Source organism: Acanthochromis polyacanthus, chromosome 1 (assembly GCF_021347895.1).
Source record: "Acanthochromis polyacanthus isolate Apoly-LR-REF ecotype Palm Island chromosome 1, KAUST_Apoly_ChrSc, whole genome shotgun sequence".
In the NCBI taxonomy this organism is placed as follows: Eukaryota; Metazoa; Chordata; class Actinopteri; family Pomacentridae; genus Acanthochromis; species Acanthochromis polyacanthus.
In genome coordinates, this window is record NC_067113.1 from 11309902 (window position 1) to 11325204 (window position 15303).

General features: G+C 39.8%; 2 protein-coding genes across 9 annotated transcripts in view; both read left to right on the plus strand.

The window, feature by feature from the left end:
* Positions 1 to 15303, plus strand: part of adck1 (aarF domain containing kinase 1) — a 430485-nt gene that overhangs the window by 267219 nt on the left and 147963 nt on the right. The gene's annotated exons all lie outside the window — the stretch shown is intronic.
* nrxn3a (neurexin 3a) overlaps positions 1 to 15303 on the plus strand; it is a 237633-nt gene that overhangs the window by 99495 nt on the left and 122835 nt on the right. For all 7 annotated transcript variants that reach the window (XM_051939156.1, XM_051939205.1, XM_051939300.1 and 4 more), the window contains exon 7: positions 5225 to 5386. In XM_051939156.1, coding sequence (XP_051795116.1) covers positions 5225 to 5386 — 162 coding nt within the window. The remainder of the gene's footprint in view (positions 1 to 5224; positions 5387 to 15303) is intronic.

Consider the following 15303-nt stretch of genomic DNA (forward strand, 5'->3'; position numbering starts at 1 on the left):
CGGCCCAGCAATTGGAAGTCGCTGCGCCGCCGCACGCTGCGCCGCCGCCGCCGCCGCCGCACACATTGCATTATCCCTTGGTGATTCTCGGCGACTTTAGGGTGATTTACAGGAAAAAAATTACACCGGACATGAGACCGGTAATGTAGTAAGTTTTGCCGGACTTTTGGTACCCAAATCGGATTTGACCGATGATCCGACGTCATTGGCGCACACTGTGACTGTAAACACTGACAGGAAGATTTCTCTTGGGTAGAGTTTGAAAATATACAGAAATACATTAAAAAGCACAAGTGAGTACACCCCTGTTGGTAAATGGTTCAACATTATGTTGCTTCACAGTAATTGCATCACTTCTAAGGTAAACAGTAGGGTCAGTGCTTTTATGTAGAAAAAATAATAATAATCATGTATCTCAACTGTTCTGTCATTCTTCAGACACTGTCTTTTCATGCTGGAATATTTCTCTTCTGCTAAGCTTCTGCAGACTAGGAGTCCTCTGGTCAGACAGTATTTTGGAATATTCTGAGGCATTTATGGTGCATCTATAAATGTCATATCTCCAACATCCTTTGTAGTCATTCAGCCCCACATCGTCACACTCGTGGTTCCATGGCTCAGTGTCAGGACGATGCATTCACTACGGTAGTCCAGAGCAGGAAAAAATGCTGGACCTCATCTGAGCCAAACAGAGTTATGTTGGGCTTATCTGACCTATGAGTGCTCTCCCAGTATTCATCAGGTTTCCTGTCATGTTTTAGCAGAGTTTCATCTGTTAGCTTTTTACTGACGAGCCAGCTCAGGTTTTTGTCTTGGATTCCTTCCACAGAAACTCAGACTTTCATTGATAACTCCTTTGCCAAGTCTGAAACACTTTCTCATCTGTTTTTCCTTGCAAGATTGTTCTTTCTATACCTCCTGACTAAAGCTACAATGGTGTTTTGACTTATTTTTAATTGGCCACTGATCTTTTTGTTTCCCTTTTCAACCCTGTTAAGTCTCACAGTCAATTTTATTAGTCCTTCTGGAAATTATTTTCCACATGGAGCTGTGGTGCAGACAAACACAGATCATCTTATAACCATAGTCATACAATTTAACCCACTGAATATGACAGGTGTACTCAATTTTCTTCCATTTCTTTCATTTCATTTTTCACAGATGACTGATTTGTGTTGAGTTTCAACTTTGAAAGGATAATAAATGATAAAAGGATGATACAAATATGAATCAATCTGACTTGTAAGTATTAGAGCTCAGGGGTGTACAGACTTATGGTGTATGTTGAAAATGCTCATGTGACAGGTACTTCACTGATTGGTCCATCTGCTACAAAACCAATGTCTGTGAAGTTCAGCCCACCACCCACGTCAGTAAACTTCACTGATCTGTCCTCATGGGGCCTTTGCTTCATCTTTTGGTGAAACTCTAAGGATGCTCAACGGGTCTCAGTTCGCAAAACTGTAAGACAGAAATGAACAATCTTGGGTTTGAAGGATCAGAGGTACTTGAAACACAACAAGTCTCTGTGTCTCCATCTCCATGTCAGAGTGGCAGTGACATTTCTGCTCCCATGGTAAATTAGAGAGTAAATAACAACCTTTAACAATCAACAGGTGACACTGACCTGTTCTAAAAGTTTTCAGCTGCAATCTACAAAATTTGATGAAACAGAAATGAAGCACAATAAATGCTACATCTATTTTAGTTTCAGTAGCACTGAGCAGCATCTTGAGTACAGGGATATCCAAGGTAGAATATGTCAAGCACATGATAGATTTTTCTGTGTCATGATTTAGTAAAATAATGTTTCTTTCTGAGTCTAATCAAATATTCTTTTAACTGAAGGAGCACCGATTCCCAGGTTTGTTTGTTATCTCAGCTCCTTCTCCATCAATCAAGACACTGCTGTACATTTCACGATGCCATTTCTCTTCCTCCCCTCTTATCTGTCTGTGGACAGACGTTTTATGAAGTGATCTGGCAGAAGTTCTTTAGTCGTCTCAGACCTGCACTGATTAGTCAAAGCACATCTCACCTCCACAGCTTCACACTAACCTGCATGTTAGATAGAAACCACTAACCCTCTCTGGACAGAACCATGTGGATTAAAGATGCTCAATCACCAAATTAATGACCTGTTTTTTTTAATTTAATGAAACATGAAGTCATATTTTTGTCAATAAATCCCATAATATCCAAAACAATTTTTGTGAAAAAAAGGTGGAGGAAACATCATAAAAAATAAATGTGTGCCATGCTGTCCAAAATCATGCTAACGAGTGGAATTTGACATTTTTGCCACTAAACAGACTTGAATTTGATATAGAAACATGACAATGACACAAAAGCAGACACTTCTAGCTTTTATTTCACTATGCACATGTTCACTGCTGTCAAAAAGTATTTGCCCCCTTCTCAAGGTGTTTTTTTTTGCACATTTTCCCCACTTTAATCTTTAAGATCATCAAGCTAATGTAAATATCAGACAAATATAACCAAAGTAAACACAAAATGCAGTTTTTAAATCATGATTTCATTTATTACGGAAAAACAACTCTTCAAAGCTCCCTGCCCCTGTGTGAAAAAGTAATTGCCCCCTAAACCTAATATGTGGTTGGGCCGCCCTCAGCAGCAACAACTGAAACCAAGCATTTTCTGTCACTGCCAATGAGTCTTTCACATCTCTGTGGAGATGTTCTGGTCCACTCCTCTTTGTAGAATTGTTTTAATTCAGCAACACTGGAGAGTTTTCCAGCATGAACAGCCTTTTTAAGGTCCTGCCAGCATTTCAATCAGATTGACAAAGATAAATGTTCAATTCAAATCTTTAAAGTGGCAAAAACATCAAAATTCACTCCACGTTTAGCAGCATATTTTTAGGGGGCATTGTACATTGCTGCAGAGACTATGCAGTGTTGACTAAATATTGTACATAACTGACACAACAGCAAACAAGAAAAGCTCTCAGAGTTCAGTACTCCACCAAGGCTGCTCAGATGGATGATTTCTGATGAATGAAATCTTTAAAATATTCATGATCTGCAGTGGTGGATTTGTAGTACAATCACAATCAGCTGATGTAGTGTTCACTTGTTGTCATGGTTACAGTGACACCGTGCTGCTATCTGGCAATGATACAGAAATCTTTAACAAATCAGTGGATCCAGACTAAAAGCTGCATCACTGCCAAAATCTGATCACTTGGTCCTTGTGTCATTTCTGACCTTCCCCGAAAATTTCATCCAAATCTGGTGGTTCGTTTTTGAGTAATGTAGCTGACAGACAGACAGACAGACGGACAGATGGACAGAGGGATGGACGGACAGACAGATGGACGGATGGACGGACGGACAGACAGACAGACACTGATGGTCACATAACTCTGCTGTGTTCTGTGTTAAAACAGTAAGAAGGAGAGATATAAAAAAGTTATATTGAATGTATGGATTGTATGGTACAGTAAACTCAGTATTTATTCTGTGTTTTATTCAATCATCCTTGATGACTCTAACTTCTCTACAACAGCAGAGAACTAGCTTGCTCTAAATTTAACTTCCATAAGACGACCATCAATAATCTTCAGCTTCTGATGCTCTGTGAAGGAAATCCACGTCTGTTCTGATTTCTCTTCATTTCAGCCTCATGGAATCTGCTATCATGGCCACCACAGCTCTTTTTTTTCTTTTTACTAACATGTGTTGTGTCCCTCACCTGTTCATTTGATTTGCTTTATCGTATTAACAAACCCACTGTTCACTCATTTAAATCCATGTCTTACCTACCCCACCTCTCTGCAAAGCAAACAGGCATCGGACTCGCTCTGGTAAACAAACTCCACTGTATGGTAGATATCATTTTCATTTTCATATTTTGGTTTGCTGTGTGCTTCTCCTCTTCCTCTTCTTTGACTCCTCTACACTGAGGTGTTATTCCTCCCCAATAAAAGGAAATGGGTTCTGAGTTTCCCAGTTCAGTTTGCTTTACTGCTCCTGTCTGTCCTCTACCACATCACCCACTCATTCCTTTTCTGTTTGTGGTTTTCTTCCTCCTTTTTGTCACCCACATCTCTTGCTTCTCGAGGGTTTAGCTAAATCTGCTTCACTTCAGATGGGTCTTGTTAAATGTTCTTGGTGTTGGTATAAAATACAAAACAAATCCACTCTGGAACTCGGATAATTGTGCCATGTAGACTCTCATTTTCATTCATGCTGCTCTATGTGAAAATATGAAGCACCTCACACTGCAGGAGAAAACCAACACAACAGGCATTTTGTCCATACAGCAGTAATATATTGACCTTATGGGAGAGGTCTACAAAACATGAGAAACTCTAGAAACTGTGGGGCTAACAGGGTAATCAGTCAAGCTGATAATCAGTGGATTTCTGTTAGACATTTACCTTTGGAAACAGAAGAGGATGTTTAAGGTTATGAAAGAGAGCTTATGAAATGATAATGATGAAAAAAGAAAGTAAGGAAAGGCCCAGTCGGGTTTTGGCTGCAGATGTGTGACGGAAGATGCCACAAACCCAAGGACTGTGGTTTGTTAGATAAGCTGAGCAGCCAGACAACGCTCCACCTTTATCGTCAACTACTCTCCAGTGTGTTTGTCCTTATCTTGGCCTCTGGGACACCAACCACAAACACAGAAGAAACTAATAATTAAAGAAACATAGCATTAAATATTAGTTACCTAAGTACGATATTTTATTTATTTTGTTTGTGTTCGATGATGTCCTGCAGTGTGGGTCTGCCATTCTGTGTCCTGCATGTTTGATTCTGTGTGTGTGACACTAATTCCTTGTTCCTTTCTGTTGGTTTGTGTGTGGTTTTTTCTGCTTCTTCATGTTGCAGAGTTTTGTTTTATCCGTTTCTGTCCAGAAATCCATAACACAGTCCACTCCTCATGGTTGGTCCATGACTACTGCTTCATGGATAGAGGTTTATATTAATGCATGTTTGTCTCACCCAGTCAGTGTCTTTGTTTTGACATTTTACTAACCCTTCATGGCCCAAAGAAAGCATATATATCAGCTCAAAAATAAAGAAAATGAATAATTTTCTTTATTTCTGTCTGATCCATAACACAGAAACACATTAGCAGGTCTGAGATATTCTCACACACTTAGTGAGTTCTAAACAGCCCTGTAGAACACCTTCTGTCCTTCACATGTAAGAAAGGCATTTTATTCCCACTCTCACTGTACACTCTTTATTGTCAGGTGACAATATCAGTCGATGGGATTCTGACCACCACAGGATACACCCAGGAAGACTACACTATGCTGGGCTCTGATGACTTCTTCTATGTGGGTGGAAGTCCCAGCACAGCAGACCTGCCCGGATCTCCAGTCAGCAATAACTTCATGGGCTGTCTCAAGGAGGTACAGTACCGCACTCATCGTCTTCAGTGTGTTAGAGGGGTCTGCTGCTGGCAGGCTAGGTCCTCGCTCAACTGCCCGTGTGATTAGATTCTGTTCATTACAGATCTGAAGTCAAATATGAGGTGTTACTTTTGAACTTTTGAATGGTGGTGTATATTCATATTTACTGTAGGTATAATGCTATACATCATAAAAAGACACAAAATGTTGACATTCAAACCAAACAGAACAGAATCAACATGTGCAGCATCTTTCCATGGGTACTAACTATATTTTAAGTCATTTCAGTACATATCCTCCAAATGTTCTGGGTAACTTTAGCCTGAAAGTCTCTGATTTTTGTCACAACTTGATAGGTCACAGATAAGTCCACTATCGTTCAGAAGTTTGGAGAGTTTCATATTTTCCATGAAAACTCACACTTTTGTTGCAGAAGGGTTTTCTAATCATCAATTAGCCTTTCAACACCATTAGCTAACACAATGTAGCATTAGAACACAGGAGTGATGGTTGCTGGAAATGTTCCTCTGTACCCCTATGGAGATATTCCATTAAAAATCATCCGTTTCCAGCTAGAATAGTCATTTACCACATTAACAATGTCTACACTGGATTTATCATTCATTTAATGTTATCTTCATTGAAAAAACTGCTTTTCTTTCAAAATAAGGACATGTCTAAGTGACCCCAAACATTTGAACGGTAGTGTACATGGGAACAAAAAAGCCAAAAACAATATCAATACCAAGAAAACAAATATATAAGTACAAAAATCCAGAAGCTAAAACCAAAAGACAAATGAAGGCATGGGAAACAACAGAATGAAATAAAAAACAAATACAAAGACCAGCAGGAGAACATGAGGTAGAAAGGAAACTACCAGGAAAAACTGGCAAAAGACCAGGGAAAGACGAGACTATTTCTACACAGAATAAATGGAGAGACACAGGTGACTCAGGACACAGTGGTGAAGCCAATCAGAGTTGTTCTGAGTGAAAACCTTCATCCCAGTGGTCTCTTCCACAGCGACGATGTCTCCGTCCATCTGTGGTTTCATAGTATGGAAAATGACAATACCTTAATTTCCAGTTGAACACCAATCAGAGATTTTGGAATGTTCTGTTAGAAAGTGTGGGAACATGCTGGAAGAAAAGAGTTCATCCCTCCACAGACTGGGAGCAGAGAAGCTGCTCTGACAGCAAGAGGTGGTCCAATACCTTCAAACATACTTCATGATAGTTTGTCTTTCATCACTTGCTTGTAAAGGAGGGCTGGCACTTGAACACATTAATTTAGATTAATTCACTACAGAAAAGATAAAGTGTTTAAAAGAATAACGCATTTATTTTCACCTTTCTCAGTTCCCTAATTTCTTTTTTTTTTAAACACTCTTTATTGTTTTTTTTTTTGCATTATTATATACAGTCCAGCCCAAAATACAAATATTAAGAATAACATCTGGACCTTGAAATTGAAAAGTAAAGAAGTACCTCTTTCTATATTAAACCAAAATAAAACAAAACAAAGAACAAAACAAAAAACAAGAGCAGAACAAAAGGGGTGGATGAGATGATAATTACAAATTAAGTTGGCATGACAAATGTATATTTATATTTAATTGGTGCCTTCTTGGTACAGATTGTTAAAAGGTGACCACACTTTCCAAAACTTCTCCTCTCTTCCTTGCAGAGAGTATCTAATCTTCTCCAGTTCCATATGCATCATTACATCTCTGAGCCAGTTAACATGAGTGGGGGGCTCTGCCTGCTTCCAGTTCAATAAAATTAATCTTTGTGCCAACAGACAGCAGAATAAAACTGCTTTGCGTTCCGATTGTTTTTTTATGACATTTTGATCTACAATGCCAAGTACTGCTAAGAATGGATTTAAAGCAATGGGCTTGTGAAAGGCTTTTGACAATGTTGAGAAAATTCTGGTCCAGAACATTGACAGTACAGAACAACCCCAAAACATGTGTGAAAGAGAAGCTACCGAATCTTTACAACGTAAACAGAAAGGATCTACATCTGGAAATACTTTACTTAATTTTAGTTTGGACCAATGTAGTCGGTGTAGGATTTTAAACTGTATTAGACAATGTCTTGCACAAATGGAGGCTGAATGTGTACAGGTAAGAGCTTGCGTCCATTGTTTCTCTGAGATACTCATACCAAGCTCCGTCTCCCATGCTTGCCTCAAGTGACATAATGTAGTAGAGTCGTTAAGCTGAGACAATCTATTATATAGAACTGATATGCCCCCTTTAACTGCAGGATTATTTAGAAATATAGAGTCAATAGGTGATTGTGCTGGTGCCCTTGGGTAATTTACATTATTTTGTTTTACAAAATTACGAACTTGCAAATACATAAAAAAATGTGAGTAAGGTAAATCAAATTTTCCTCCAAGCTGCTCAAATGAAGGGAACATATCATCAATAAAAATGCCCAAAAAACTGTCGAGACCCTTTCGATGCCAATCAACAAATGTGTTATTTCCAAGTGATGGTGCAAACATATGATTCTTTAAAATGGGTCCTTGCAATGGGCTTGAATGAAGACCCAAGTGGTTTACCAATTGCTTCCATATTCTTAGGGAGTGAGAAACAACATCATTATCTGTCATTTTAGGAGATATAGAAGATATATTTGAAAAAACTAAAGCTCGAAGAGAGGATGGATGACAACAGTCTTGTTCCATCATTATCCAGTAAGGATATTGCTTTTGTACCCAGTATGACATATATTCTTCAAATTACAAGCCCAATAATATAATTGAAAGTGTGGCAGACCCATTCCACCTAACGATTTTGGTCTCTGTAAGAACTCTTTTCTAATCCGAGCAGGTTTTCGGTTCCAGATGAACCCCAATATTAACTTATCTAATTTTTTTTTAAAAACGACTTGTTCAAATAAAAAGGAATGCACTGGAACAGAAACAAAAGTTTGGGCAAGATCGACATTTTAATTATGTTAATGTGACCTGCTAATGACAAAGGGAGATGGGCCCATCTTTGAAAGTCGACAGTTATTTGTTCAAAATTTTGACTATAAAGGTCTTTGAAAGACCTGGTAATGGTAACTCCCAAGTATTTAAATTGGTCTGAAATTTTAAAAGGCAAGCCGTATCGTTGTACCTGCTCCTGTGTCACATTGATTGGAAATATTATACTTTTGTCAAGGTTCAGTTTATAACCTGATATAGAACCAAACTGTTTAATGCTACTCATTATTGCAGGAACTGATATGCAAGGATTAGAGATGTATAGAAGTAGGTCGTCGGTGTATAGGGAAACTTTATGTTCTCTTTTGGCTCTAATGATCCCTGTGTAGTCATTCAACATGCGCAATGAAATAGCAAGTGGCTCAACTGCTATCGCAAAGAGCATAGGTGACAAAGGCCAGCCCTGTCTGGTTGACCTGGAAAGAGGGAAAAGGTCTGACTTGCAGTTATTAATTTGCATGGAAGCAACAGGTGATTTATACAGTAATTTGAGCCAGGAGATAAAGCCACCAAAACCAATACTTGACAGGGCGGAGTAGAGGTAAGTCCACTCCACCCTGTCGAAGGCCTTTTCTGCGTCCAGAGAAATAAGCACTTCAGGATCCAGTCCTGAACCACTTGTGTAAATTATATTGAAAAGGCGTCTTAGATTATGGGATAGCTGTCTATTTTTTATAAAACCGTTTTGGTCTTCATGAATAATTGTCGACATAGTATTTTCTAATCTATTAGCCATTATTTTTGCCAAGATCTTTATATCTACATTTAGAAGACTAATAGGTCTATATGCTGACAAGCTTTTAGGATCTTTGTCTTTTTTATGGATCAAAAAAATTTTTGCCTCATAGAATGTTGGTGGGAGTTTGCCCAACCTGAATGATTCCATGTAAACTTGTAACAAAAATGGCGACAATTCATCCACAAAGGATTTATAAAATTCAGTTGTATAACCGTCGGGTCCTGGGGCCTTAGATCCCTGTAATGCCTTTATAGCTCGCTTGACCTCTTCTAAAGAAATATTTTTTTCAAGATTGTCCCTATCTATTTGGTTAATTAAAGGAATGGGGAGATCTTTGAAAAACATTTCTATGGAATTTGGATCTTCAGTAATTTCAGATGAATATAACTCTGCATAAAAATTTTTGAATTCACTGTTTATTTCTTTTGGATCAGATGTCAGTTTGCCTGATCTTGTTGTTATTTCAAGGATGTGTTTCTTTTCTTCCATTACCTTAATTTGATGGGCTAACATCCTCCCAGGCTTATCACCATGTTCGTAAAACCTATGTTTAGTTTGTTTAATTAATTTAACTGTTTCATTAGTAGACAACAAATTAAATTTAGATTGCAATGAGACACGCTTTGTGATTAACTGCGGGTCTGGGTTCTGGGAAAGTTGTTGATCCAAAGTTAATATTTGTTGTGAAATTGTTTGTTTCTCCTGGTTTTCCTTTTTTCTTTTGTAAGCTCCATGTGATATAATCTGTCCACGAATAAATGCTTTCATTGCCTCCCAAAGGCTCTGTCTGGAGATTTCAGGGGAATCATTTGTCTCAAAATAAAACAACATTTGAGATTTAATAAATTCTTTAAATTCAGGATCTGAGAGTATTCTGTTATCCAATCTCCAAGTTCTGGAACCATGCACTTTAGGAAACCCAATCTCTATAAAAGAGGGCTGTGGTCCGATAGAACCATAGCTTCATATTGTATTCTTTTTATTGCCTGTAATAATTGAATATCAACAAAAAAGTAATCTATTCTAGAGTAAGAATTATGTCGCGGAGTATTCCCGCCTGGTGGGATTCATGTATCTCCATGGCTCGATCACGCTAGTGGCTCTTAAAAAGCTTTGAATCAACTTCGCAGATTTTGACACACTGTGATGTTTGTCTGAGGACCGGTCAAGTAGTGGATCCAGTACAAAATTAAAGTCACCGCCCATTATTAAACGGTGACTATGTAAATTAGGTATGGAGGATATCACTGAACGTATAAATTCTTCATCGTCGTGATTAGGTGCCTATACGTTTACCAATGTAACAGGAATATTACAAAGTTTTCCAGTAACTATTGCATATCTACCACTGGGGTCCAGAACTTTGTCCGTCAATGTAAATTCAACATTTTTTCTGATCAGAATAGCTACACCTCTTGATTTACAGTTAAAACTTGAGTGAAAAACATAGCCAATCCAATTTTTATGCAATCGAGTATGATCCCGATTCTTTAAATGTGTTTCCTGAAGAAACATGACATCTGCACCAAAATTATTAATATGGGTCAGTATCTTATTTCATTTCAGTGTACCGTTCAGGCCTTTACAATTCCAGGATATGAATTTAACCAATAAGTCTTTATCTGTCATCTGTCATCACCCTAAACAATCCTGAGTAATATCAAACATAAAAAAGGAAACACCTCCAAGATAAATAACCACATCCACCAAGATGAGAAGCAAAACACTTCCTAAAACAATCCCCACCCCCCCTTGATGCGCACCCCAACTGTGAGCCAAGGGAAAAAACCTAGACTGTAAGTCTGACATAGTCATCTGTTGCTTTAAGCAACCTAAAAAGAGAAGAAAAAAACAAAAACAAAACAGAATCTCACTAGATTGAGCTCCACTAGCAAAAGAGATTAGGACAACTGAGTTCTAATTTAATCCAACCAAAATAACCAGATAAATCATATTTTTGATTTCAAACAGACGCTGTCATTAATAAGTTGGTTCTTGAAAAAGATATCTTATAAAGGTAGAAATTGAGAGAGAGAAGGAAGAAGGTGCTAAGTTCCGTACCATTATTCAGTGTCCATGTTTCCGAAAAGAAAGAAACCGTCTCAATCAGTCTTGGCAATTTTCCGGACATAAAAGTCCTGTGCAGCTTGAGGGGTCTCAAAAGTGTGCTTCGTCCCGTTCAAAGTGACTGCCAGCCGCGCGGGGAAGTAGAGATTGTATGACACTTCGGCCTCTCGGAGCTTCCTCTTTACATCGTTGAATGCGGCGCGCATCTTTCCCACTTCAGGGCTCATGTCAGGGTACAGGTGCACTGGGCGGCCGTTGTAGAAGAGCTTCCCCTTGGCTCTGGCGGTATCCAGGATCTTCTGCTTGTCTGTGTAGTAATGGAAACAAACCAGAATTGTGCGTGGGCGATCTGAAGAGGCGGGTTTTGGTGCCAGGCTTCTATGAGCTCTATCGATTACCACCGGGGTGCTGAAAATGTCGCTGCCCAGGACGTGGGCAGCGAGAAACTCGGGGATGAAGGTTAGCATATTTCCGTTCTCAGAGTCCTCCGCGACTCCCACTATTTTCACATTACGTCTCCTGCTTCTATTTTCAAGATCGATGCACTTTTCCTGGAGCTGTTTACATTTCTTTGTCAGTTCTTGTTGAGTATTCTCCAATGTTGTCACTCTGTCCATCGTCTCGCTCAGCACCGCGCCCATCTCCTCTAGCTGGCCTTTAGCCTCGGCTTGTGCAGCACTTAGCTTGGTTAGCTCGCCTGTTAGCTCTTCCCGAAGGGCCTCGATATCCGCTTTGGTCTCAGTGCGCAGTGTTGTTATTTCCACTTTAAGCTCCTGACACGATGCTCCAATTTCAGCTTTTATGTCGTCTCTGTGGGTGCGCAGTTCGTGTCGGAGGATTTGTAGGGTGATAGCATTGCTTGCTTCTTCGGCACCGTCGTTCGCCATTTTGGTGTTGGCCACAGTGAATGGTGTAATAGATTTCTGCATTTGCGGGCGTCCTACTCTTCGTGAGCTTCGTCTCATATCAAACTCGCGTCCTCTGTCTGGTTGTTTGGTTCAATTATTGCTCAAATGCCATATTTATCGATGTTGGCTGCGGAGCTCTGTTAAGATGCAGCTTACTCCATCGTCCGATCTCGCGAGCTCAATTCCCTAATTTCTGTCCCACCGGTAACACTGATGAACACTCCAGCCCAGTAGGTGGCGCTAATGTATCTAAAGTCTGAAGATCCACAGAACGCACTGAGTGAGGTCAGAAAGTTTGGTGAACAGTGAAGGAAGACGAGACGCATTGAGCTCATTGGGAGGAAAGTTTTCTTTTAAAAATCTTCCTGATGGCAGCTTGGATAAAAGCCTGGTTGTTTTCTGATCAGCTCTATGTAAAACATGCTGCTGTTAGCACCAGAGCTAACGTTAGCTACTGGCTAACGGTGTAGCTATCCCATAACAGACCACTTTAGAAGACACTGAAAGTTCTTGAGTTAACAGAAAGTCTTGAAATTTTGACTATAATCGCTCTAATGTCACTTTGAGTCTGCAGTAATCTGTGAATGTAGCAGACAGATGAAAAATGCAGATAAATAGAAATGAAACTAACATTTTTTGCTTAAATTCACGTATACAGGAGGTTCTTGACTTACGGCAGAGTTCTGCTCTTATGGTGTGACGTAAGATGATTTTCGCCAGAAGTCGGAGGTCTGGTGAAAATGTAAACCAAGCCGTTATATGCATGATGATATCGATCAGTTTACATATTTGTACAACTACGACAGCGACAAACAGTCATTACACACTGAACCACACTGAAACACAACTCAGTGGGAAAATGTAAACTGCAAGTCTGACTTATGCTGGGAGCCATAATGAAGTTAGTGAATGTAGCTTAATTTAATGTGGCAGCAAATGTAAACAAAGCCGTCTTATAGCGCCGCGTAACGATGTATTCATCCGCTCCACTCACCAACTAGTTCCACAAAACCGGTTCTGACGTAACGGCAAAATGATGTAAGTTGAGGATGTCGTAAACGGAGAACCTCCTGTATGTCTATTCATCCATTCAGTGTTAGGGCTCTCAAGGAGGCTCAAGTGCAGGGAAAAAGAAATGACAAACTCCAGGGGCAGTTTTAAGGATTTTATTTACAAAAATAGACAGACAACAAAGTGAACTACAAAATTGGAACCTAGGACGACAACCTGAAGTGATGGATGTCACTCAGGATACCGGTAGGGCAACCGGAAAAAAAGAAACCCTTGATGGGCGTGCAGAAAACTTTAAGGGGCTTTAATTTACAGAATTGACAAGTTGTCACATGGAATATAAATAAGCAGAGCAGAAAACTAAACCCTCTAACAAGTAGACAGAACAAATACACTAACTCCAATTAACAGTGAAAGAAGTGGCTAACCCACGGAAGATACTACCTAGGCAGGAGAGCGAGATACACAGGAAAAACGACTAGAGAATACGGCAAATCTGCGGTACGTAGAATTAACCAGGACTCAAAGGCGCTCCGCTAAACAGGGCAACCACGTAACTCTAGGAATAACCTAGATGAAAAACCAACCAATGATAATACTAAGCCGGACACAAGCGACGATGCACTACATGATGATGCGAAGTATTTACAAACAAATGCAACAAACCAGAACGTAAAAATGGCTGCCAGCCTGGCTCAGGATTGATTGGGGAACTTAGCTGACAGGAGAAATGAAGAGGAGCTGGGGAAGTCATTGGCAGGTGCAGAGGTGTGGCGTGGAGTTGCTTTCTTAATGCTGATTTGTCAGAAGTAAGAGTTGGCCCATTACCCGTACACACCAACACACACAAACATAACGCTCCTTCAAGCTGATGATGTCATGTCTTAGCACTTAGCTGGACCCAGCCAAGTGTGGGCAGACATCAGGGGGCTTGGCTTTCTCTGTCAGACACACACACACACACACACACACACACACACACACACACACACACACACACACACACACACACACACACACACACACACACACACACACACAGCATCATATGGCCGTGGGGAGAGGGAGGAAGTGGCGCAGTAGCCATTTAATCCCCCTCTGGCCTACTTCCTGCTCTGTGCCATGCTGGGTCTGGTTGCAATTCCCTGTACCACCCACCCCTTCAGCACACTTATGGACACACACACACACACACACACACACACACACACACACACACGTACAGGTCATTAATATGTAGTTCAACCTGCAAACATCCCATCCGTTCGAATGTTTCAGTGTGAAGTTATATTCTCAGTAATTTATTATAAAAACACACATTAGTGTATCTGTAGTCAGCAGTACCTGCAATTTGTCTGATGAGACATTTTTCACTCTGAACATATTCATTTTTTTAATTATTTGGCTTTATCTAATCTATTCAGATTTTTTTTAATCCAAGTCTCATATTTAAATCTTCCCTTGAAACAATAATAGTACTCTTTTCTGGTCAGTATTAACGTACTGTGTGTTCATGAGGACAGACTACCAGCTCTGATGACGATCATGACCTGATGTCAAAGTGTTCATTTCATCTACACTACTGTTCAAAAGTTTGGGGTCATCCAGAGAATTCCATGTTTTCCATGAAAACTCCCACTTTTATCCATGTGCTAACATAACTGCACAAGGGTTTTCTAATCATCAATGAGCCTTTCAACATCATTAGCTAACACAATGTAGCATTAGAACACAGGAGTGATGGTTGCTGGAAATGTTCGTCTGCACTCCTATGAAGATATTCCATTAAAAATCAGCCGTTTCCCGCTAGAATAGTCATTTACCACATTAACAATGTCTACACTGGATTTATCATTAATTTCATGTTACCTACATTGAAAAAAAATGCGTTTCTTTCATTAATGAGGACATTTCTACATGACCCCAAACTGTTGAACAGTTGTGTAATTGTAACACAGATGAAGACGTGTCCACAGTGTAAAAGACTAAGTTCATGTTTTAGCTTAAAAAATTGTAAAGCCATCGTATGAAATCTGCCTGTCATCGTCCACAGCTCCACATAATAAACACACATGCGCTCACTGGTCACAAACACAGTCAGAAAGACTCTTCTCATACATACTCCCTCATGAAGTCACACTCAGTCTACCCACCTCCTAATCACAGGCCCACCCACCCCCACATCCACA